General features: G+C 41.1%; 1 protein-coding gene across 1 annotated transcript; it reads right to left on the bottom strand.

Annotated features, from left to right (window-relative positions):
• Nucleotides 1–225: 225 nt before the first annotated feature.
• On the bottom strand, nt 226–16,895 carry LOC118385207 (stAR-related lipid transfer protein 7, mitochondrial-like). The gene is made up of 8 exons (XM_035772155.2): nt 15,970–16,895; nt 8,404–8,573; nt 6,841–6,890; nt 5,618–5,728; nt 5,221–5,303; nt 3,567–3,666; nt 3,372–3,456; nt 226–2,914 (listed from the first exon to the last, which is right to left on the bottom strand). The coding sequence occupies exons 1-8, from the start codon at nt 16,422–16,424 to the stop codon at nt 2,748–2,750; spliced, it is 1,221 nt and encodes a 406-aa protein (XP_035628048.1). The 5' UTR covers nt 16,425–16,895; the 3' UTR covers nt 226–2,747.
• Between the last annotated feature and the right edge of the window lie 9,127 nt (nt 16,896–26,022).

Below are 26,022 nucleotides of genomic sequence, written 5' to 3'. Positions count from 1 at the left end.
GAGCAGCTTGGTATTGAAAGAGTAAATACCACACAACTTACAGGAATGACTCCTGGGTGAAATTCTTGTTATGCAGGCCCAAAACAGGATGCTCAGGTGGTATTTGATGAAGACATTGGCACTACACTTGCTAAAGCAGGTGAACTAGATAATGACCCATTATAAACTATTTTAAAATACTTTTTCACTACTTATAGTGTAACCAAAGATTAAGGCAACATACAGTATATTTCAAATTGGTTTATTGAATCATATTAGTTGCTCAATTTCAACATGGAATCATAACAATGACAACTAAATTCTTGCCAGGTTCCATATATTTCCCCAATTCTTTTTCAATCAATATATTTTACACAATTTCTAAAGGAATCAACTTCTGGAAATCATATCCAAGGTGGTAAACTGCACGTTGAAAAAAATATATAAACAGTATATTGAACACACAATTGTACTCTAGAAAGGGATAGCACACCAAAGCGTTACAATCGCCAGATTTACATTCTCAAACATTGCATACAGTAGTTCAATATAGAAACCAAAGTTTTATTCTCTGCATACACATAGCTCTGACCATCACTAAACAAACGCTCAACTAGAAGGAATTCATTTCCTCTCACATGTACAATAGATCAAAACACACCATATGCTGACAATCATATACTGAGGACAGTAAAACAATTTCTTCACCTGTGTGTTTATCACAAAGATAAGAGTAGGTAAACGATCTTTTGTTATTTCAGACTTCATGGGAGTAAGTTATCTTAAAGGCCCAGTGGAGTCAAAAGTGTGTTTTATAGCATACAGCTGATGAAACTAGCAAATGTAAAAATGTAAAATTAAATTTAAAAACATGAGTTATTTCCTGATAGTTGCTGGTTGAAAATACAACCTACACGGGGCCTTCTAATCAGGTTTGCATGAGCGGGAGTGTCAGCTTTCCTTAGTGAGATCACCATGCGGTAAATTGGTTAGGAACTCTTGTTATGCATGTGTCTGCCAATAGCAGCTAGACCACTCCCAGATAGTACTAGCTAAATTCTGAGGTTTTTTTTTGCCCATTTTAAAATAATCTATTATAGTAAGGTACAGTTGTTACCCAGAAATTATTTGATATGTGGGACCCAAGGAATTACAAAAGTGCCCCTTGGCATTTGAATGCATTGAACTATGGTATCTTTTCAATGCAACTTCAATTCATGTTTACATTCCTATCTCAGTATTTGTGACCTACCAACAATCCGTTTTCATGGAACTGTAGTCATGCATGTATACTGGTACCATAAATGAAAGAAACATGGCCTGGGAAATTCTCTGTTTATACCAATATTAGTAACAGGGGAAAAAAATGACATACAGAAAAAGGTGCTCCTTCAATTGTACCAGATTGTCAGGCTGAGCAGAGAATTCACACATGCCCCTCGCCCCAGTGAGTCAAACAGTTAATAAGATTAGGTCTAAGTAGTTTGCGGAACCATTTACATATCAAGACTGGGGAAAAAAATAAAGTATAAAATGCAATAAAGATTACACATACACGCATGATTTTACTAAACCCTTGCCTTCCAAAGCTCATCAGTAATAGAACAATTGATGCACTACTTTCACTGTTAAGGTACAGTAAGAGTTTAGCAAACAAACATATTCCTCTGTAGCGCAATCTAGCGAGCAGTCGGTTTTAATCATGTTTGTTCCATAACTTTGAACTTAGTTCTCAGTAAGAAACAGTATTTCAGTCATATCCATTCAATTGAAATACAGATAATTTGGTGGCACAAGAAAACACACGCTTTTTTTATTACATTTTTTAAAATATATATCGGTCTTTTGATAAGGGCATTTTAACATGGACGGGAACTGCAATGCAAGTGAAATAAAAAAACACCAAGCATTTGTACCAGTTACTGAGGACTTTTGCAGTTACCATAAGACACCTTGTGGACAGGAAGACACTGGTAATCTTCAGAAGGCTGTTAGAAGTGTCGTGACCTGGCAGTTTAAAAAACAGACAAGGCGTGACAGACAAAGAAAGGGTAGAACCTCAGTTCTGCAGAGAGCAAAACATCAATCCCAAAATGTGAAAGACCACAAGAGCCCTTAAATCCACTTGTCTGTGGAAGTCGATATGCCAGGGCATTCAGCTCCAAAGCGTGTTCCTCATGTTCCTGATATCACAGCGGGTTTTAATTATTGATGTTCTTCTTTCTCTGTTGTATGAAATAACTATAGGTATGTATTTATGTAGCGAAGCCTTTACAGTGAGATATTTAGGTGCTGATGTGACCAGATAAGGGATCCAAACAAAGTGGCTGGAAGAAACTAGTAGACATGGTGGATGGAGGGAGAAAATGCTTTGGCAACATCTCTATAGGGGTAGTATTTTTTTTTAGCTGTCTCACTAGTTGGTGAAGCAGCTAGTTAGCAAAATGAGGCGTGAGGATGTTGGCTGTCTAGTACAAGTGTAGCAAAGGCAGGAAGTCCCAGTGAAAATCCTCCTGGCAGCAAAAGCGGAGTCCTTTCTCCGAAGGGCTCAACTGCTTGTTGGTACAGTCCATGCTGTTCATTACAATTCTGTTATCAATAACCAGTCTGTGGAACAAGTACTGAATATCTTCAACAAAAGTATATTCCAGTTTCATTATATCCCATCCACCCTTGTGTCCAAAAGCTTGTGAGTTTGGAGGGTTGTTGTATGTGAGCAGGTGCAGGTTAAATCAAACTCCCCACCACTGCTAAAAAGACATGGTCCCTTAAGCGTAGATTTGCCCAGGGCGAGTGTTGTCCCCAAGGCGGTCCTGGCTGGGCTGGTGCTTGGTGTCATTGGACTTTATGACACTGGCGTAGTCGTAGATCCCTACCTCCAGGTTCTTAGCCCTAAGGGCTGCAGTATGTAGTTTCTCCAGAAAGTCAGGCATACCTATGAGGGAGGAGGGCGACAGTTGATAACCAGGACTAAGGATAACATACAACCACATGGAAAAAAGGGTTTGATTGAATAGGCCCCAAGGTGACTTTCCATCCAGATAAAAGTAAATCAGACCAAGAAACAAAGCACTGAGCTACAATACCAGCAGATTCAGCTTGTTGGGCATGTTGAATCCGCCAATTACTGTATCCCAGCTACCTCAAGCTAAAAATAAAATGATCCCTGGCCCATTGAGTTAGGTCTCAATAATTGTGCATAGTCAGTGGCTGCATTTGATGGAAAGATCAGGATTTGACTTACTTTTGTGCCCTACTGCCCTTCAGTGAAGCAATTTTATGTCTATTCAGATAAATATATTTTTTTTTATTGTTGATATTCCAACAATGACTACATCCAGTTTACACCTGGGGATAATAATTAAGCTCCATGAAAAGAAAAGAGAGCTCACCACTAGACACCATCCAGCTCACACAGTAGCGGGGAAAGGCGGTCTGAGGGTCGTCGCTGTAGGTCAGAAGGTAGTCAAAGCCATTCTGTGGGACAGGACGACACAAGGTCAGATACTGTAATTCAACATGCACACACACAACTAAATATTGCCCAATTATGACATTATCTATGTTTTATGATAAACTCTTTTCACCTCATCAAAGGTCTTGTGAGGTCGGATGACCATCTTGGACTGGTATAAGTGGACTCTGACGTAGTCCTGAGTTTCCGGGACTCCAGGATGTTGAACCGCTCTAAAATGGCACAAAAAAAGGACGGAAGATAAATAAATAGTATTCCAAGCATTAAAAAAAAAATCTAATTTATACAAAAAGTAGCGCTGGGCAATATGGCCAAAATATATCATGGTATTTTTCAAATTTGACAGTATTTTGTTTTGGAAAAATTAAAAGTTCTACATTTGCTTTAGGAGTAGTTTGTGACCCTATGGTGGCAACATACCATCAAAGTGAGTTCAATGGGTCTTTCTCCATTCTGATTGTTTTATACTGTTCAGTTCAACCCAAAATAACAACAGGTACCGGCCTTAATGTGAAATGCTTACTTACAAGCCCTTAACCTGTTGAGTGTAGGGGGCAGTATTTTGATGTTTAAATGAAAAAACGTACCCAAAAGAAACTGCCTATTTCTCAGGCCCATAATCTAGAATATGCATATAATTGTCAGATTAGGATAGAAAACACTAAAGTTTCCAAAACGGTCAAAATATTGTCTGTGCATATAACAGAACTGATATTGCAGGTGAAATCCTGAGGAAAATCCAACCTGGAAGTGCTGTTTTTCCTGAAAGCTCTCTGTTCCATAGCCTGCCTTCACTCCATTTAAAGGGATATCAACCAGATTCCTTTTCCTATGGCTTCCCCATGGTGTGAACAGTCTTTATATGGTATAAAGGGATAGTTCAGGATTTTGTCAATGAAGCCCTTTATATTCTTCCCCAGACTCCGATGAACTCGTGGATACCATTTTTATGTCTCTGCGTGCAGTTCAAATGAAGTTACTAATGTTTGTGCAATTGCTAACAAACATTAGCACAATGACTGGAAGTCTATAGTAACTGCTAGTAGATGCCACAGACGGTCACTGCGCTAACGTTAGTTAGCATTGGCTCACAAACTACCTCACTACCTTCATACTGAATGCAAAGATAAAAATGAGTTCATCGGACTCTGGGGAAAATGTCTTCATTGCCAAAATCCTGAACTATCGCTTTAACTAGCTCGCTACTTCTGTGCAAATGTTTTTTTCTTGTTATCTAAAGAAACGCTTGGGAATGTGTTTGTGGTTGAAATTTCTGTACATTTTCCAAGCTAACCAAATGAGAAAATGTAGAATGCCATCGCTGGATGCCTCTAGATTCTACTCAATTTCACACAGATTTTAAAATCAGAACAGAACTTCCATTCCATTTAGCGACTGTTTTTGTTATAGTTCTCAGGTCAAAAGATTTAAGCAAATTATCCCCATTTGCTAGTAGGTAGAAGCTTGACTAGTTCATTTTGAAGAACAGATAAGAAGCCTAGGCTAAATTTAATAGCTAGCTGAATGCTATTTTACATTAACCTGGTTGATGTTACTGGAGTTTTCCTCCCTTATAATCAAAATATATTATACCTACAACCCAATATGGTTTAAAATGAAAACATCTTTAATTAGGGTCATATTTGAAAAATCACAAATGTGATTAATTTTAGTTACCAACAGAAAACCATACGATTAACTGAAATATTTGTATTGCTTTTCACAGCCTTCATTTCAATATAGCTACTTGACATGAAGTCACTCACCTGGAGATCAGGACCATCAGATTATTCTCCACATCAACATCATAGCGACGCACATAAACATAGTCTCGTGAGTACATGGGATACTGTGGGAAGACAACACAACAAATCAAAAATCCAAAATGTAGGATAACTTATTGATGTCATCTGTGGACTACGACACAGCCCTTATTTCAGGGAAACATTGTTTTCTTCTATAAAATACAACACTGTATGCTTGCATATCTGTAATAATCAAATCGAGAACACATGAACAAGGCAAAAACATGCAGAACTCAGTCTAGAAATGTTACAATGTAACAGAGAAACCACTGAGGAAATGAAAGCATATCGCAAGTGCATGACTTTGATAAGCACGAGTTCTGCATTTCTAGTGTGTGAGTTGGCAGGGGGAACTTACAGGGAAATGCGTGGCCCAGTGTACAACCTCTGAGCCTGTGTTGACGTCCCTGTCCACCACCTCCAGCTTAAGAACTAGAGCGTCCCACTTTTTCCTGTACTCAGTGTCCAACTGTGGCAAAGGGCAGTGCGTGAGACGAGAGGAACAGAGGCTTAAATTTAGCACACACATACAACACGTAGAGCTACATATCTCCACACAAACCTTACACTCCAACAAGGGCATTTGGGTAGACCGACACGTATGGCAATAAGCACACAGACACACAAAGGGAGTGTTTGAACATACAGGACTTCAGGTGCTGAATGTACACACAAGCCACTTGCACATTTTCTACTGAATCATTTCTTAACAGGTTCATTAGCTAGGTTTCCATCCAATTGGCGACAGACTTTCATGTGAATATTCTAAAATCCGCATAACAATATAAACGTTTTCCCCACAGAGATGCTTTTCCGTTAAATTGACTTGTTGGGGATAAAACGCTGTGTGTGTCATAGCGCACATAAATACCCTTTTCACTTAAATTTCCATGAATAATACAAATTAAATTAGTTTCCATTGCCTTTAACACTGATGGTTTGCTCACACATTTTTTTTTGCGTTATATAGGGAGTTCTGTTATTGGCACATGGACTCTAGCCAACAGCTCGCAGGTACAGTGAGATTATTATGGACAAAAGAGCAATATTATTTCTATTTGTCAAATGACAGCCAAGCATCAATGATCCTGTCACCAGAATAAGACCATTCATATTTATTGGAAAGAAGCATCAAGCTCATAACCTTGAACTTTCACCACCCTGTGAAGTTCATAATTTATTTAATCTGTACCCTACTAAACCACATTCTTTCCTGACAAGTTGTAGTGAGAGGACCACAATACATGTCACCAAGTTCACTTCGATATGGTTATTATATCAATATTGGCGCATAAAAGCATTTCTCGCATAATATGTATTTTACAGACATCAAAAGTATCCCACATTGTCTAGCGTACTTTGTATTGTCGACATTTGGAAAGTTTACCGACAAATGTTCTGTTTTCGTCAGGCGCGTCATTACATTTTTTAAATACGACATATACTACACTCGCATAAAAAGTTGCGATGGAAACTTGGTTAGTGAAGGTACAAGTTCTCTTGCACACATTTTTTAAACATTAAAAATTAAACTATTATACCAAGTCAAGACAGTTTGCATAAAATAAACCTGCTTAGTACCTGAACATTGAAGAACTGTCTGGGGGTGACATCGTTGTAAGAACCCAAAACTGTGAAAAGATTAGAGGGAAAAGGGTGTTGAGTGTTAATAATGACACTCAGACATGTAGATGATGATCATGGCAATAAGACGAAGGAAAAGAGTGCAAATGTACATCAAAAAGGTTGATGAAATTATGACATGCCAGATAGAAAAGGTACCGGGCATTCGGAAAGTATTCAGACCCCTTGACTTCACATTTAGTTAAGCTAAAGCCTTATTCTAAAATGTATTATATTGTTTCTCAATCTACACACAATAGCCCATAATGACAAAGCAAAAAGAAGTTTAGAATTTTTTGCAAACATATATATTTAAAAAAAATCTAATTTACCCAAGTATTCAGACCCTTTACTCAGTACTTTTTTGAAACACCTATGGCAGCGATTACAGCATCGAGTCTTCTTTGGTATGACGCTAAAAGCTTGGCTCACCTGTATTTGGGTTTCTCCCATTCTCTCTGCAGATCGTCTCAAGCTCGGTCAGGTTGGATGGGGAGTGTCGCTGCACAGGTATTTTCAGGTCTCTCTAGAGATGTTCGATCGGGTTCAAGTCCGGCTCTGGCTGGGCCACTCAAGGACATTGAGACTTGTACCGAAGCCCCTCCTGTGTTGTCTAGGCTGTTTGCTTATGGTCGTTGTCCTGTTGGAAGGTGAACCTTCCATCTTGAGTGCTCTGCAGCAGATTATCATCAAGGATCTCTGTACTTTGCCTCGATCCTGACTAGTCTCCCAGTCCTTGCCGCTGAAAGACATCCCCACAACATGATGCTGCCACCACCATGCTTCACTGTAGGGATGGTGCCAGGTTCCCGCCAGACGTGACGCTTGGCATTAAGGCCAAAGAGTTCATTCTTGGTTTCATCAGACCATAGAAGCTTGATTCTCATGGTCTAAGGGTTTCTAGGTGCCTTTTGACAAACTCCAAGTGGGTTTTCGTGCCTTTTGCTGAAGAGTGGCTTCCTTCTGGCCACTCTACCATAAAGGCCTGATTGGTGGAGTGCTGCAGAGATGTTGTCCTTCTGGAAGGTCTCCCATCTCCACAGAGGAACTCTGGCGCTCTACGGACAATTCCTTCAACCTCATGGCTTGGTTTTTGCTCTGACATGCACTGTCAACTGTGGGACCTTATTGACAGGTGTGTGTCTTTCCAAATCATGTCCAAATCAATTGAAACAGGATGCCCTTGAGCTCAATTTGGAGACTCATAGCAAAGGGTCTGAATACTTTTGTAAAGTTTTTTTATTTATTAGCAAAAATGTCTAAAAACCTGTCATTATGTTGTATTGTGTGTAGATTGGATTAAATAAACATTTCCTCATTTTAGATTAAGGCTGTAACAAAATGTGTAAAAAGTGAAGGGGTCTGAATACTCATTCTAAGTGTCAACAATCAATTACATTTATTTATAAAGCCCTTCTTACATCAGCTGATGTCACTACAGAAACCCAGCTTAAAACCCCAAACAGCAAGCAATGCAGGTGTAGAAGCACAACAAAGCTATAAGTGACAATGCAGGCTGACCTCTGTATTCCCACAAGTGACTTCCCTCGATGGGCCGCCTCCACACTTTGAAGTTATTCTTCTCCATGACAACCTCCCAGCCCGTCTCCACCTGCCCTGCAGCCTTCTCCTTTTCTGAAGATGCACTCAGATTCTTCACCTTCTCCAAAGCTTGGAGCTCTAGTCCACATCTGGGGAAGTGTGCAGTGATAGAGATCTTAACACAGTAATATCACAGTACCAAAATGTCATGATACCAACATTTTGGAATACCGTAGCACCATTTCATATAATACTGACTGTTTCCAGCTCTAGCGATCTAAAAAACCTGTTACAAAATGTTTATAAATTCAGTTGAATTGAAGCAACAGCCACTAGTCTCTGGTATGCACAGGTCCAATCATATTCACTTCCATGCTCACATCACTCGTAGCAGCTGTAATCAGCCAACATAACCCTCTACCAACCCTCCCTCACATGCTTCTCTCCTTCTGCTCTTCATGCGCATCCTCAGTCAGTTAAAACAAAATATATACATTTAGCAGTGATGAGAGCAGGGATGCAGACCCTGATGAGTCTGTTAGATTTGTACATTTGTTACATTGGAGCAGCGCACAAAGCGAGCCATGTTGATACATTGTATGATTTCAAATAGCCTGTTTTAACCAAGAGCACAGACCAGTCTGAGTTTGAAATGCACCGTCATGCAGCCTCAGTGTCAGAGGGGTAAAATGGAGCACTGCTTGGCGACAGGCCTGCTTGTAGCTTCACAGCAAAGAAAATGGCTTGTCTCGAGCCTATATGGTTTTTAAAAATGTGACCCATATTACTGGAGATACCTATTTTAAACATCTCTGGAGACCTGAAAATAGCTGTGCAGCGACACTCCCCATCCAACCTGACAGAGCCCGAGGGGATCTGCAGAGGGGAATGGGAGAAACTCCCCAAATACAGGTGTGCCAAGTTTGTAGCATCATATTCAAGAATACTCAAGGCTGTAATCGCTGCCAAAGGCACTTCAACAAAGTACTGAATTCTTAGGTGAATGTGATATTTTAGTTTATCTTTCATAAATTTGCAAGTCCCAGACCCGTTTTTGCTGGACCCCCGACGCTGACAGGGCATTCATGGATGCTCAAGGAACGTTTCACCTCTGGACCCATTCTCGTTCATCCTGATCCTACTCTTCCCTTTGTGATGGTGGACATCTCGGACACCGGAGTGGTCCTTTCACAGCGGAACGAGGACAACAAGAAAACTGCACCCATGTGCCTTTCAAGGGTTTTTCTTCATTTTTACTATTTACCATCAAAACAAGAAATAACACAAATGGAATCATTTAGTAACCAAAAGTGTTAAATCAACAAAAAAAAACAAAAAAATCCTCATGAAACTGGTTGAGAAAATGCCAAAAGTGTGCAAGCTGTCATCAAGGCAAAGGGTGGCTACTTTCAAGAAGCTCAAATATAAAATATATTTTGATTAGTTTAACACTTTTTTGGTTACGACATGATTCCATGTGTTATTTCATAGTTTTGATGTCTTCACTAGTATACTACAATGTAGAAAATAAAGAATAACCTGGAATGAGTAGGTGTGTACAAACTTGACTGGTACTGTATGCATGCATGCATGCATGCATGCGTCTATAGCTCAATCTAGAACAAGATTATCTATTTTGGATGCAATTTCAATGGAGTTGATGGAGCGATAGGAAGATTGCGAGAGAGTGCTTGCGCGTGCACTTATTTAAAGCAACGATATTCTTATAGGCTGTTTTATTTTTAAAATATTTTTAAATTAGTTTAAAAACAAGGTGACCTCCGAAAGCCAGATGGAGATGTGTAAATTAGAAGTGCATTCAGTCTTTATATTACTGTAATATAGGCTATGCTGCAGCAAATGTAGGCCTACCAGTCACAATAAATAAAAATTAACATGAGATAGGTCTACATGTGAACTGAGCTCCATACTGGGATGGGCGGTCTGTGCCCACCCTTCATCATGCAGAGGCCGTAGAGAAGCCAGAATTATATTATTGCATAAAATTTAACAGTTCCATTTCACACCATAATGTTCATATAAATAATGAATTAAAATTGACTGGTTTCTCACAGTTATTTATCCGGGGAACAGGGAGTGGTTTGGGGCAGTACATCTCAGTAACCAGGTTCCCACCCTTCAACCTTGGAAAATACATTTATTGAAAACATTTTAAAAAATGTATTAATAAGTTTAACGGTACTGAAAAACCATCCTGTGGCTATTTCCAAATACCCCGATATACAGCATAAGGCATACTGCCCAAGCCTAGCTGGTAGGCTTGATCACCAATGATGAGAAATCCTATAGGGAGGTCAGAGGCCTGGCAGTGTGGTGCAAAGACAAAAACCTCTCCCTCAATGTCAAAAAAGACAAAAGATTGTGGCGAATAGGAGGGCCGAGCATGCCCCCCAGTCACATCGACGGGGCTGTAGTGGAGCGGGTCAAGAGCTTAACCTCTTCAACCTATGGGGGCGCTATGTCATTATTGGATTAAAAAAACGTGCCCGTTTTAAGCGCAATATTTTGTCACGAAAAGATGCTCGACTATGCATATAATTGCCAGCTTTGGAAAGAAAACACTCTTGACGTTTTCAAAACTGCAAAGATATCTGTGAGTGCCCCAGAACTGATTTTACAGGCAAAACCAAGATGAAACTTCAAACAGGAAATGAGCAGGATTTTTGACGCTCGGTTTTACTCTGGTCTTCCAAACGGACCGATTTCTCCAGCCCATAAAATCTTTCAGGAAAAACTGGACATTTGCTATCTAACTGAGAGTCTCCTCATTGAAAACATCTGAAGTTCTTCAAAAGGTAAATTATTTATTGAATGTTTTTGCGAAAATGTTGTCTGCTAATGCTAAATGCTAACACTAAATGCTAGTTTGCTATGGTAGAGAAGCATATTTTTGAAAATCTAAGTGTTGTTAACAAAAGGCTAAGCATGAGAGCTAGCATATTGATTTCATTTCATTTGCGATTTTCATGAATAGTTAACGTTGCGTTATGGTAATGGGCTTGAGGCTGTAGTCATGATACCGGATCCGGGTTGGCTCGACGCAAGAAGTTAAGGTTTCTCGGTGTCCGCATCAATAAGGACCTATCATGTTCCAAAACACACCAACACAGTCGTGAAGAGGGCACGACAACACCTCTACTCCCTCAGCAGGCTAAAAAGATTTGACATGGACCCTCAGATCCTCAAAAAGTCCAACAGCTGCACCACTGTGAGTCGCTTGACTGGCTGCATCCCAGATTGGTATTGCAATTGCTTAGCATCGACCGCCAGGCGCTACAGAGGGTAATATGTACGGACTAGTTAATCACAGGGTCAAGCTCCCTGACAGAGGAAGGCCCTAAAGCGTGTCAAACACTCCAGCCACCCAAGTCATAAGCTGTGTTCGAATACTCATACTAAACCGCACTAACCTTACTATTTCTGACGTGAATTTAGTATGTAGTATGCTTATTGGTCATAGTTAGTATGCCAAATGTTCCCAGATGTTGTACTAAATTAGCCAAAATACAAAGAATACAAGCAGTGGACAATATTTCCTTGCTTTTAGGGCAAGTAATGCAATTCAGAAAATGGGCGTGGCTTCAAAGTTTTCAGATTTTAAGAAAATAGTGGAAAATATGCAGCCGAAGTCCGACGAGAGCGTATACAAACTCATTGCTTTATGACAAATGTTAAGGAAATGTTGAGCAATGTATAGTCGTTGTGCGTCCACAATGGACATGGTAAATTCTGGCTATCTACTCCGATTTCAGAGAGAGCCAGAGCGCAGAATACCTGATGAATTTATAAACGCTAAAAACCCCATTGAATATACGGCCGGTGTCAGTAAACATCTACAAAAAAAGTGGAATTAAATTGTTGCCAGCAGCACAGTTACAATCACAAATGCTCTGGATAACATGAAAACAGCCTAACCAGCTCTGCTAGGGCAATTAAAATGGTCAGATTGAGGCCTTCTCTCATTTGTGTCAGGAATTAGCTAGCAAGCTAGCCAACTAAGCTGTTAGCTTGGGTGCTTGACTGCAGAACGCTCGGCTCAACTCGACTCCTTGGCCAGAGCGTCCAGTGACGCTCTCCGAGAGCGAAACTCTCTGAATTTATGAACCGAAAATCTGACAAACAACGGTCTGCAATTACGAACGCCTAGAGCGCACCCTGGCACTCTAGATTGAATTTACAAATACACCCCAAATCGTAAAATGTCTAGCTAGTAATTTGTTACGCTAACAAGCTAGCAAGAAGTTGCATAGCAACAGCATCAACTTCCGGTAGACAGCCGAAGCGCTAGTATGCTCTACTGAAAGGATACCATTTGTTTACAGTATACTAAAATGAACTAATAGTATGTAGTATATACTCATTAACAACACAGCTATAGACAGTAATCTCTGCTACCGCATGTTAAGCGGTGCCCAAGCACCAAGTCTGGGACCAAAAGGCTCCTGAACAGTTTCTACCCCCAAACCATAAACCTAACTGTCAGTAAACAAATGGCTACTCTGACTATTTGAATTGACCCCCTTTCTTATTTGCACTGACGCTTGCACTGGCTCTATGAACAGACTGGAATCTACCCATACATACTACACCAACACACACCTTTCAGAAAGTATTCACACCCCTTTACTTTTTCCACATTGTTGGAAAAGCCTGAATTTTAAAAAATCTATTCATTGAAAGAAATATTGTCAATGGCCTACACACAATACTCCATCAATTAATCAACCCCTTTGTTATGGCAAGACTAAATACGTTTAGGAGTAAACATTTGCTTAACAAGTCACGTGATAAGCTGCATGGACTGTGTGTAATAATTGTTTAACATGATTTGACTGACTACCTCATCTCTATACCCCACAGACACAATTATCTATAAGGTCAAATTTCTAATACAGATTCAACCACAAGATCAGGGAGGATTTCCTATGCCTTGCAAAGGGCACCTATTGCTAAATGGGTAAAAAAATAATTATATATACAGTGAGGAGAACAAGTATTTGATGCACTGCTGATTGGAGGTTTTCCTACTTACAAAGCATGTAGAGGTCTGTAATTTTTATCATAGGTACATTTCAACTGTGAGAGACGGAGTCAAACAAAAATCCAGAAAATCACATTGTATGATTTTTAAGCAATTAATTTGCCACTCCTTAGTTGCCCTGGCTGTGTGTTTCGGGTCGTTGTCATGCTGGAAGACCCAGCCACGACCCATCTTCAATGCTCTTACTGAGGGAAGGAGGTTGTTGGCCAAGATCTCGCGATACGCGGCCCCATCCATCCTGACCTCAATACGGTGCAGTCATCCTGTCCCCTTTGCAGAAAAGCATCCCCAAAGAATGATGTTTCCACCTCCATGCTTCACGGTTGGGAGGGTGTTCTTGGGGTTGTACCTTCTTCCTCCAAACACGGCGAGTGGAGTTTAGACCAAAAAAGCTCTATTTTTTTATAGTGTGTTACTAATGGTTTTCTTTGAGTCTGTGGTCCCAGCTCTCTTCAGGTCATTGATCAGGTCCTGCCGTGTAGTTCTGGGCTGATCCCTTACCTTCCTCATGATCATTGATGCCCCACGAGGTGAGATCTTGCATGGAGCCCCAGACCGAGGGTGATTGACCGTAATCTTGAACTTCTTTAATTTTCTAATAATTGCACCAACAGTTGTTGCCTTGTCACCAAGCTGCTTGCCTATTGTTCTGTAGCCCATCCCAGCCTTGTGCAGGTCTACAATTTAACCCTGATGTCCTTACACAGCTCCCTGGTCTTGGCCATTGTGGAGAGTTTGGAGTCTGTTTGATTGAGTGTGTGGACAGGTGTCTTTTATACAGGTAACAGGTTCAAACAGGTGCAGTTAATACAGGTAATGAGTGGAGAACAGGAGAGCTTCTTAAAGAAAAACTAACAGGTCTGTGAGAGACGGAATTCTTACTGGTTGGTAGGTGATCAAATACTTATGTCATGCAATAAAATGCAAATGAATTACTTAAAAATCATACAATGTGGTTTTCTGGATTTTTGTTTTAGATTCCATCTCTCACAGTTGAAGTGTACCTATGATAAAAATTACAGACCTCTACATGCTTTGTAAGTAGGGAAAACCTGCAAAATCGGCAGGGTATCAAATACTTGTTCTCCCCACTGTGGGTGTGGAGATTATATATATATATATATATATAAACCAGTTTTACGTTGGTAACCAACGAAGGAAACGGCTCAGAGATTTCACCATGAGGCCAATAGTAACTTTAAAACAGTTAAGCGTTTAATGGCTGTGATAGGAGAAAACTGAAGATGGATCAACATTGTAGTTACTCCACAATACTAATCTAATTGACAAAGTGAAAAGAAGATAGCCGATACTCAAAAAAAGACTCCAAAACATGCATTCTGTTTGCAATAAAAGCACTAAAGTAATACTGAAAGAAAAATGTGGCAAAGCAATTTACTTGTTGTGTTCGGGGCAAAAACAATACAACACATTACTGAGTACCACTCTCCATATTTTCAAGCATTGTCGTGGCTGCATCATGTTATGGGCATGCTTGTAATTGTTAAAGGAGTGGGCAGTTTTTCAGGATAAAAAATATATTACAGAATGGAGCTAAGAACAGGCATTATCCTTGAGGAAAACCTTGCTCAGTCTGCTTTCCACCAGACACTGGGAGATGAATTCACCTTTCAGCAGGACAATAACCTAAAACAGGCCAAATCCACTGCAGTTACTTACCAAGAAGCGAGTGAATGTTCCTGAGCGTCTCATTTACAGATTTGACTTAAATCTACTTGAAAATCTATAGCAACAACTGAAAATGGTTGTCTAGCAATTATCAACAATCAATTTGACAGCGCTTTTAGAAATTTGAAAATAAAAAAACTGCCAAATGTTGCACAATCCAGGTGTGGAAAGCACTTAGAGCCTTACTCAGAAAGACACAGCTGTAATCAGTGCCAAAGGTGCTTATACAAAGTATTGACTCAGGGGTGTGAATACTTACGTAAATTAGATCTGTATTTAATATTCAACTTGTTTTCACTTTGTCATTATGGAGTATTGTGTGTAGATGGGTGAGAAAACAATTGTATTTAATCCATTTTGAATTCCGGTTGTAACAAAATGTGGAATGAATCAAAAGGGTATGAATACTTTCAAGGTACTGTAAACTACATATGCTCACACATACACGCATATTGACGCCACTCACACGCTGCCCCTACACTGTTTATTATACGTTGACAGTACAGTAAGGACACAATGTTCACATGATAAACTGGGTGGTTCGAGCCCTGAATGTTAGTTGCCAGACTGCCGCAGGGGTATGACAAAACATGTATTTTTACGTTGGTAACAAGTTTATAATAGCAATAAGGCCCTTCGGGGGTTTGTGGTATATCGCCAATATACCACGGCTAAGGTCTGTATCCAGGTACTCCGCGTTGCGTCGCCTTTAAGAGCTGCCCTTGCAGTGATATATTGTCCATATATGACACCCCCTTTGGCCTTATTGCTTAATTTTAAGTAACAGCATGTACCTGTGTAGTTCGTCATCTCGAACCTTCTCGTCCTCCCACATAAATACACCAGCCAGTGCAGCCATAAGCTTCCCCGTGGAGGCGTGCTTGCTCTGGAGTCGACGCCATATGCTTCCTACCAGAGTCCACCTGGTACGCTCCGAGTACAGGTTTGAGTAGAGTTCTCCAATCTGATGAGCGCGTCGAAGCCTCTGGCCGGTCACAAAGCTACAATGGTTGGCAAAAATTGACAGCAGGCCTTGCTTCTTCTTGTCAGATCTCGCCTTTTCACTCGTGCCCATCCCTGATCTCTGGAGCCATGACAACAACAGGCCAACGCGTCGTCCCATCCATGAGGTGGTTACGGATTTGCCCTTGCCAATTCCATGTCCCAGTGCATTACTGCTTTGAAACCTAACAGCACATACAGTGATTTCACATAACGCTATAGGCCGCCGTTGTATAGACTGAAACATGCTGCCGGTTGTGCAAGTTTAAACAACTAGAAGTGGCCGCGAATTAAAGCAAGTGGTTGAATTGGAACACTCGTTACCAACAATGTCACGTTTTGACACTGTCAATATTGACGGCAAACTACGAATAATTTACATAACTATAAGAAGCAAACCACACTGCCAAATATGCAGCTTGTGCCAACGTTAGCTGGTTATTCCTTTTCCGGCCTAACAACGTATCAAGGTCCCATGCTCTTAGTAAACTTATGACGTTTGTCTAGCTAACGTAAGCTGCACGAGCCAAGCACCATCTACCATGGAACCGATTACCTTTGCATAGCGGGCATATAACGTACAGTTTTTTTTAATAGTTGTATAAACCACTATTACTTTTAATTGTGCGCAATTCGGTTAAATTACTAGCTCACCAATTTCACGTTTTACTTGCACATCGCAGTCAGTCGACCTGATCCCGACCTTCCACGCCCCTCGAGAGGACCCTCCTTATTTGGAGAACACAATTATTATTGGTCATTCGTCGTTGGGGTGCAATTTTCATTGGCAGTAGTTGGTGTCAATATTTTGATTAGCAACTAGCAGGTTAAGTTGTGATCCTGACGTCATTCTGCCTTGAAGGACCACGATAAAGGTGAAAAGGAGTCTATGCAAATGCACAGTTGCATTAGCAAGGTAATCAGAAATAATGCTAAACGAAAAAAATAATACAGTTGAATCATTAAACAAATACGGCCAATGAAAACGAAATGTAATATGGACAGCAATTATATTTGCAGTCAACGATAGATCAAATTGAAACGACAGCCATTGTCCGGCAGGTGGAGCAGTAGATTTCACGCTACTGCTCTTATGCAATGATGTACAGGGCTTTGTCCATACTGAAGATTCGCCTCTCCTCTCCTGACATTCAAAAGAGAATACGTATAGGTTTCCGTTAATTGTATACCTCAGTGCTAGGTTCTTATATCATACTTTCATACTTAGTGAAAAGGGATGAACAGCTATCCTTGAGATGAAAGTAGCTAAACCACACTACAAAGGAAAGTAGCTGACCACTTTGAAACTACTTAGGTGGCTAAGCATAATAATTGTTCCGTTTTTAATAAAAGCACCAAATGTGGCACAGATAGATTTGTGTATAATGAAAAGATTTAGATGTAAACAGGATAGTTCACCCAAAATCCAAAAGGACATATTGGTTTCCTTACCCTGTAAGCAGTCTACGGACAAAGTATTGTAATGAAACAGGCAGTGAGCAGGCCTCGAACCCTCAACCTTCTAGCCCAAAGTCTAGCACGCTATCGACTGTGCCCCAAATGCATGCTCGAGCAGCAGAGTCTATATCTGTGCTTATAAACCCAGGGTCGTTACATTACTCCCTCCTTTCAAAGAGCTTGTCCTCCTACTAGCTTGCGACTCAACGTCTTATCGGAACACGCTCACTGGCCAAGCACACGCACTGTAATGGACGCAAGGTCCGATCCCACTTCTGACACCAATGTAATGAAACGGGCAGGGAGTGTAGTAGGATGTCCCTTGGGGGTATCCGTACCTATGTAGGACATGCGAGGGTTAGGTTAATAAACAGTCTGGAGCTAGAACCTCGTTGTCGCGCGTCCTTATTTTAGATCATACAACATGGTGTCAGAAGTGGTTTTAAAATTCACATAAAGGTGAAGGAAGTACCAAGTAAATCATACATTCAGGCTGTTTCAAAGCAGGGAGGGCACAGTGTTGGAGATAAAACAACGCATATCATTATTTTGCTAGCTAACGAGCAAGGACTAAGTTACTGCTAAGCAACATGTTGCAAGAGGAAGAAGCTGGCGGGATTTCAGGGTTTGCGACTCCGAGTTCAACGGGCTCTGGCTCAAACACGGACAGGACAGTGGCTAGTGTTGACGGATTTCGCATTAGTCCCCCGGAGAATTTGGTTTGTATGGACATTCAAAACTGGCCTAAATGGATCAGGCGCTTTGAAAGGTACAGGGTAGCATCAGGCTTAAACGTGAAAAATGAGGCATTTCAAGTTAATACACTGATCTACTCTATGGGTGATGAAGCCGAGGATATATTAAATGCTTCAACGTTGACCGAGGAAGTGAAACTTAACTACAGTGCCATTAAAGACTGTTTTGAAACACATTTTGTAGGTAGACACAACACTATTTTTGAGAGAGCTAGGTTTAATATGCGCAAACAGGAGCAGGGTGAAACCACCGACAGTTTTATCACAGCTGTTCACAAACTAGCAGAACATTGTCAGTTTGGCGCAGGGAAAAGCTGATCCGGGATTGGATTGTAGTTGGAATAAGAAATGTATCACTTTCTGAAAAGTTACAGTTGGATTCCCAGTTTACCTTGTCCAAAGCTGTAAACCAGGTTAGGCAGAGTGAGACAGTAAAAAGACAGCAGACAATACTGCGCGACAGCAGCTCCTTGCAGAACGAAGACAGTGGGGAAATACATGCATTTTCATACAGAGCTAAAAAAAACAGAGGGGAACACAGAACAGAGACAGACGTGGAGAAAACAATCACAGACAGCACCAGTAAGCTAATTCAAGTGTTTGTCTCAAATGTGGGAAATCCCCTTTCCACAGATGGAAAGATTGCCCAGCAAAAGATGTGGAATGCAGGAAATGTTACAGGAGAAGACACTTTTCAGCTGTCTGTCGATTAAAGCAAATGCATGAGGCTTCAGAGGAGGTACAACAGGACAGCATCTTTCTGTGAGAAGTAAAGGGAAACAATACTGGCTGGCATTCAGACATTAAACTCAATGGGAAGGTTGTGTCATTTAAACTAGACACTGGGGCAGCAGTGACAGCTGTCCCAACTAGGCTGTATAGCTATAGCATAGATGGCCCTTTGCTCTCTACAAACAAAAAACTGTACGGGCCCAGTAATAAGATTTTACCAGTGGTAGGGCACTTGGTGATTAAACTGGAGAGTAAAGACAAAAGTGCCATCCAGCCTGTCTTCGTCATTGACTCTCTAGCCAGACCGTTGCTGGGGCTGCCAGCAATTGAAGCATTGCAACTCATTGAGAGAGTGAGCGAACTGGAGGACCCAGGTGAGGTTTTCAAAATGAAATTCCCAAAAGTGTTTTCTGGTCTCGGAAGGATAGAAGGTGACTACAAAATCCGCCTGAAAGAGGATGCTGTCCCCGGTGTCCCTAAAAAAGGAAGAGTTGGGGAGGATGGAAGTCCCACAGACTGGTGTGCAGGGATGGTGGTGGTCCCAAAAGCCAACGGGGACATAAGGATCTGTGTGGACATGACTAAATTGAATGAGGCACTCTGCAGAGAGAGACACATCTTACCATCAGTGGAGCAGTCACTGGCTCATTTGAATGGCTCACAAGTCTTCATAAAGCTGGATGCCCGCTCAGGTTTCTGCCAGATACTGCTGTCATCAGAGAGTAGGGCACTCACAACGTTTATAACACCGTTTGGCCATTACTGTTTTAATGTTTTGCCATTTTGAATCGCTTCCGGTCCTGAGCATTTCCAAAGACGCATGTCCCAGCTGTTGGATGGGCTGAGTGGCATCATAGTCCACGTGGACGATGTGCTCGTGTGCAGAAGGGACAGAGCAGAACATGATTTAAGGCTCACAGCAGTTCTGACCCGACTCCAGGAGACTGGCCTGACACTCAATGAAAAATGCACTTTTGCACAATCAGACGTCTTGTTCTTGGGACACAAAATCAGTGCAGCTGGAATAGAGCCGGACCCAGAGAAGATCAGCGCCATCACAGATATGCCCAGACCCCATAATGTGGCTGAAGTCAGGACCTTCTTAGGCATGGCCACATATGTGGGTAAGTTCCTCCCACAGTTCTCAGATACAACCAAACCTCTGAGAGACTTACTAGCCAAAGAGAATGACTGGTCATGGGGTCACATGCAACAGGGAGCGTTTGACAAAATCAAAGGAGATCTGGCCTCACAGAGAGTGCTGGCCCAGTACCGTCCCCACGCTAAGACAAAAGTATCAGCAGATGCATCATCCTTTGGGCTAGGGGTGATCCTCACACAGATGCAGGATAACATCTCCCGAAGATTATCCGACACAGAGCAAAGATGTGCTCAAGTGGAGAAGGAGTTGTTGGCTATCACATGGGCATGTGAAAAGCTCAGCCAATACCTTATTGGCCTGCAGTTTACAGCAGAGACTGACCACAAACCACTGTTGGCTCTGTTAGGGACAAAAGCACTGGACGACTTGCCTCCCAGAGTTCTGCGCTTCCACCTCAGATTACTGAGGTTCACTTACAAGATGGTGTATGTGCCAGGGAAGGCACTGATCACAGCAGATGCACTCTCCAGGGCCCCAATTAAACGTCCATTATCAGAGGAGGAGCAATGTTTAGAGGGTGAGTTACAGGTGTCCATTAATGCAATAAGGGACAGTCTACCTGCATCTCAGACCAAACTGCAGCAGATTGCAGAGGAGCAACAACGAGACCACATCTGCTAACAGATAGTGCAGCAATGCAAAAAGGGATGGCCCAGGCAGGAGGAACTGCCTCAACTGCTGAAGCCCTATTGGGTGCACCAAAGTGACTTCCACTGTAATAGAGACCTTCTCATGAAAGGACAACGGATAGTTATCCCAGAGACTCTACAACCAGAAATGCTAGACAGAGTGCATGATGGACACATGGGGATAACCAAATGCAGACTGAGGGCTCAACAGTCAGTGTGGTGGCTTGGTCTGAGTACTCAGATTGCCAAGCTAGTGGCCCAGTGTGAGGTCTGTACAAAATGTCAACCTTGTCATCCGGAGCCAATGATGGCAACGGAGCTGCCAAAACGGCCATGGCAAAAGGTAGGGGCGGATATGTTCTATTGGAAAAATGACACTTATCTGCTAGTGGTAGATTACTACTCAAGATACATTGAAATATCAAAGACACCCATAACCACATCAGCTGGTGTTATCAATGGATTAAAGTCTAGTTTTTCCAGGCAAGGGGTCGCTGAGGTCCTGGTTACAGATAACGCTCCCCAGTTCTCTGCGAGCTCCTTTTCTGCTTTTGCCGCAGAATATGACTTCATACATGTGACCAGTAGCCCCTACCATGCACAGAGTAATGGTGAGGCAGAGAGAGCTGTGAAAACAGTCAAGGGACTGCTGAAAAAGAACAAGGATCCATACATGGCTCTGTTAGCTTATAGAGTTACACCACTGCATCATGGGCCGGCGCCTGCCGAGCTACTGATGGGCAGGAGGCTGCGTTCCCCATTGCCTGTCTTGCCAGCTCAGCTTAAACCCAGATGGCCTACCTGGAAGGCCTTCGCTGAGAGGGACAAACGTCTGAAACAAACGCAAACTGGAGACTTTAATCGGAGACACCGTGCTAAGGAGAGGCCAGAGCTGACCGAAGGTCAACGTCTGTGGATTACAAACTCAAAGACACCAGCAATAGTGCTGAGGAAAGCAGATGCCCCACACTCCTATGTGGTGGACACAGGCTCAGAAGAGGTACGAAGGAACAAAACACACCTCAGAGCTCTTCCAGATCTACCAGCCACACAGACTGAGGCCACAGAAAATGCACAAAAAGAGGGTGAAGGAGAGAGAATGCTGGAGAGCCACAAGCGCGCCCAAAAAGGGATGTGAAGCCACCAGAGTGGCTGATAGACTATGTTACGTGAAGAGAAAACATACTGTTGGGGACCATACCCAGCAAATAATACTGGTTTCCAAATTTCATTTCAGTTATGCTTCAGTGGTTATGCATGTTGAGTTCTTGTTCATGGGAGAGGGGAAGATGTAGTAGGATGTCCCTTGGGGGTATCCGTACCTATGTAGGACATGCGAGGGTTAGATTAATAAACAGGCTGGAGCTAGAACCTCGTTGTCGCGCGTCCTTATTTTAGATTATACTTCAGGGAGCAGGTCTCGAACCCTTGACCATCTGGCCATAAGTCGACTGTGCCGCAAAAGCATGCTTGAGATATCTGTGCTTATAAACCCAGGGTTGTTACACTATGTTTACAAAAACCCTGCCATTGTTCTGCTGAGCGAGAGAGAGCTGATGGGTAAATGATGTGTTAGTTGTTGCTCAGAGTTTTTTTGTTAAGTATTGTGTAGCCGCTACTTCTGAGGTATGCGTGTGCCAATAGGATGCAGTGTTTTTGATTCTTGAAACTGATTACTTACGTTTGTATTATTCTGTTTAATTTGTTCCCAGGGGGGAAGGGGAAGGCACCTAGGGAGTGCATAGGCAAGAGGCCTGCAGGCACACTAGGTAAGACCTGGGCGGACCACATCCTGTATTTTGGTTAGTGCACCAGGTGGTGCTAGTTAGGTAAGTAGTGGGTAGGCAGGTAAGGTAGGAGAGGGGGCTTTGACATGTACTTTCTTTGCTTTGGTTCCGTCCAGGCCCTTTTCCCCAAATTTACCGTGTGAAGGAATACATTCTCTGCCTTTGTCATCCTTACTCGCACCTACAGTCCCATACCTCTTTCACTCCACGGGGAGTTGAGTTGTAGCAGGGTGTTCCGTTCCCTCTTCCTAGAGGTGTACGTAACAGTGTCTGTATAGAGCAAATGTATATAATGTTATTTGTTATAACTGCAGACACTCGAGGTCTTTTTCATAACCTTTATGGTGTTATTTTCTGTCCTTGTGGTTATGAACATTCTTCCTCTAGTTCTGTGTAACTTGTATGCTAATATAGCTTTGGAGAATTGGCAATCATACTGTTGGTCCATTTTGAGACACTGTAGCCAGTCTCAAACGTCCTCAAAATAGTCACAATTAGTCTAAGATAACTCAAGAAATCAGTCATTAATTTTTACGTTTTTGCAGAGGCAATATTAGTCGCTCAATTTTACAGCTAAGATGTTTGGTGCTGTATTTCTCAATGAAGAAAATGTGTATGAAAACGAGTCGTCTTTCGTTGAATGACGACAGACTTTATTGAAGAATCCCTATTGTTGACCAATCACCAACAAAGGGGCATAGATTTCGGCTCCTGAACTTTGGCTGGCCTTGAGAAAAAAAATGTTTGCACGAACTGCTGACAAAACCCTTAACGAAGTTCAAAACTAACAAAAACATCACAAAATGTCCTAATATATGCACAAACTCTTCCGAACTGTTTCGGCTGGGAAGCATATGGACTATAGGTCAACCGATTAATTGGAATGGCAGATTAATTAGGGCCGATTTCAAGTTTTCATAGCAATCGGTAATGGGCATTTTTGGACACCGATTATGGCCGATTACATTGCACTCCACGAGGAAACTGCGTGGTAGGCTGACTACCTGTTACGCGAGTGCAGCAAGGAGCCAAGGTAAGTTATTAGCTATCATTAAACTGATCTTAAAGAAAACAATCAAAAACATAATCACTAGTTAACTACACATAGTTTACATTACTAGCTTATCCAGCTTGTCCTGCGTTGCATATAATTGATACAGTGCCTGTTAATTTATCATCGAATCACAGCCTTTTCGCCAAATGGGTGATGATTTAACAAGCGCATTTGCGAAAAAAGCACTGTCGTTGCACCAATGTGTACCATAAACATCAATGCCTTTTTTAAAATCAATACACAAGTATATATTTTTAAACCTGCATGTTTAGTTAATATTGCCTGCTGACATGAATTTCTTTTAACTGGGGAAATTGTGTCACAGAGTCAGTATATGCAGCAGTTTGGGCTGCCTGGCTCGTGGCGAACTGTGTGAATTCCATTTCTTCCTAACAAAGACAATAATTAATTCGCCAGAATTTTACATAGTTATGACATAACATTGAAGGTTGTGAAATGTAACAGCAATATTTAGACTTAGGGATGCCACCTGTTAGATAAAATACGGAATGGTTCCGTATTTCACTGAAAGAATAAACATTTTGTTTTCAAAATGATAATTTCCAGATTTGACCATATTAATGACCTAATGCTCGTATTCCTGTATGTTATTATATTATAACTAAGTCTACGATTTGATATGTGATAGAGCAGTCTGACTCTGCGGTGGTAGGCAGCAGCAGGCTCGTAAGCATTCATTCAAACAGCACTTTCCTACATTTGCTAGCAGCTCTTTGCTGTGCTTCAAGCATTGTGCTGTTTATGACTTCAAGCCTATCAACTCCCGAGATTAGGCTGGCAATACTATAGTGCCTATAAGAACATCCAATAGTCAAAGGTATATGAAATACAAATGGTATAGAGAGAAATAGACCTATAATTCCTATAATAACTACAACCTAAAAGTTCTTACCTGGAAATATTGAAGACTCATGTTAAAAGGAACCACCAGCTTTCATATGTTCTCATGTTCTGAGCAAGGAACTTAAACGTTAGCTTTTTTTACATGGAAAATATTGCACTTTTACTTTCTTCTCCAACACTTTGTTTTTGCATTGTTTAAACCAAATTGACCATGTTTCATTGTTTATTTGAGACTAAATTGATTTTATTGATGTATTATATTAAGTTGAAGTAAACGTGGTCATTCAGTGTTGTTGTAATTGTAATTATTACAAATATATAAAAACCGTCCGATTAATCGTTAGCGGCTTTTTTTGGGGGGGTCCTCCAATAATCGGTATCGGCATTGAAAAATCATAATCGGTCGACCTCTAACATGGACACCTTTTTGGCCTCTTGCTTAAAGCCTTAGGCCTGTTCATTCTATAGCTATACTCTACTATTCTTATGGCAGTTATTATTTTGCATTATTGTAATGTTGTTTTATTGTTATATCAAGATATTTTGTTGTAATTACTAATCATTCCTCTTTATTCTGTACTTTCAGAAACCATACACTTATGGTGTTCAACATAATTTGCCATTAAACATCATAAGTTTTGTACGACAAGCAACATACAGTGAATGCACACTCCTTTACAGTATGACAGCAATTCAAGCATGGATTGCCGTCATACCTTGTCCATAGATTGCTTACAGGGTAAGGAAACCAATGTAATTTTGTAATTTGGGTGAACTATCCCTTTATTAATAATTATAAAGAATTATGCAAACTCCCACAACAGTTGTTTAGATTTTCTAAATGTCAGACTGTTCTGATAAAATGTCACTAGAGTCAGACTGGGAAGGCAGGAGAACCATGTTTACACAGGAAAGCAGTAGCGGTGGCACAGATTTTTCTGGACATCCCTCTCTGGGAACGCAGAGGGGAACAGTCGTGAAAAAAGCATTCATTTGTCATACTTGAGTAAAAGTAAAGATACCTTAATAGAAAATTACTTAAATAAAAGTGAAAGTCACCCAGGAAAATTCTACTCGAGTAGAAGTCTAAAAGTATTTGGTTTTATATCAAAAGTAAATGTAAGTGCTCAAATATACAAATATAAGTATCAAAAGTATGTAAGTATGAATCATTTCAAATTCCTTATATTAAGCAAACCAGATGGCACCAACTATTTGAATTTTAAAAAATTTTACGGATAGCCAGGGGCACACTCCAACACTGAGACATAATTTACAAAGGCAGTAGGGATGACCAGCGATGTTCTCTTGATAAATGTGTGAATTGGACCATTTTCTTGTCCTGGTAAGCATTCAAATGTAACTAGTACATGTCAGGGAAATGTATGTAGTAAAAAGTACATT

This window comes from Oncorhynchus keta, chromosome 6, assembly GCF_023373465.1.
Source record: "Oncorhynchus keta strain PuntledgeMale-10-30-2019 chromosome 6, Oket_V2, whole genome shotgun sequence".
In the NCBI taxonomy this organism is placed as follows: Eukaryota; Metazoa; Chordata; class Actinopteri; order Salmoniformes; family Salmonidae; genus Oncorhynchus; species Oncorhynchus keta.
The sequence above is the reverse complement of the archived record's forward strand: the minus strand, read 5'-3'. Positions and strand labels throughout refer to the sequence as shown.

Coding starts and splice junctions, on each gene's coding strand:
- LOC118385207 (XM_035772155.2), bottom strand. CDS start 16,424: ATGTTTCAGTCTATACAACGGCGGCCTATAGCGTTATGTGAAATCACT. Junction 6,891..8,403: donor TCACTTGTGGGAATACAGAG/GTCAGCCTGCAT, acceptor ATCTTTTCACAG/TTTTGGGTTCTTACAACGAT. Junction 5,729..6,840: donor GACAGTTCTTCAATGTTCAG/GTACTAAGCAGG, acceptor CCTTTGCCACAG/TTGGACACTGAGTACAGGAA.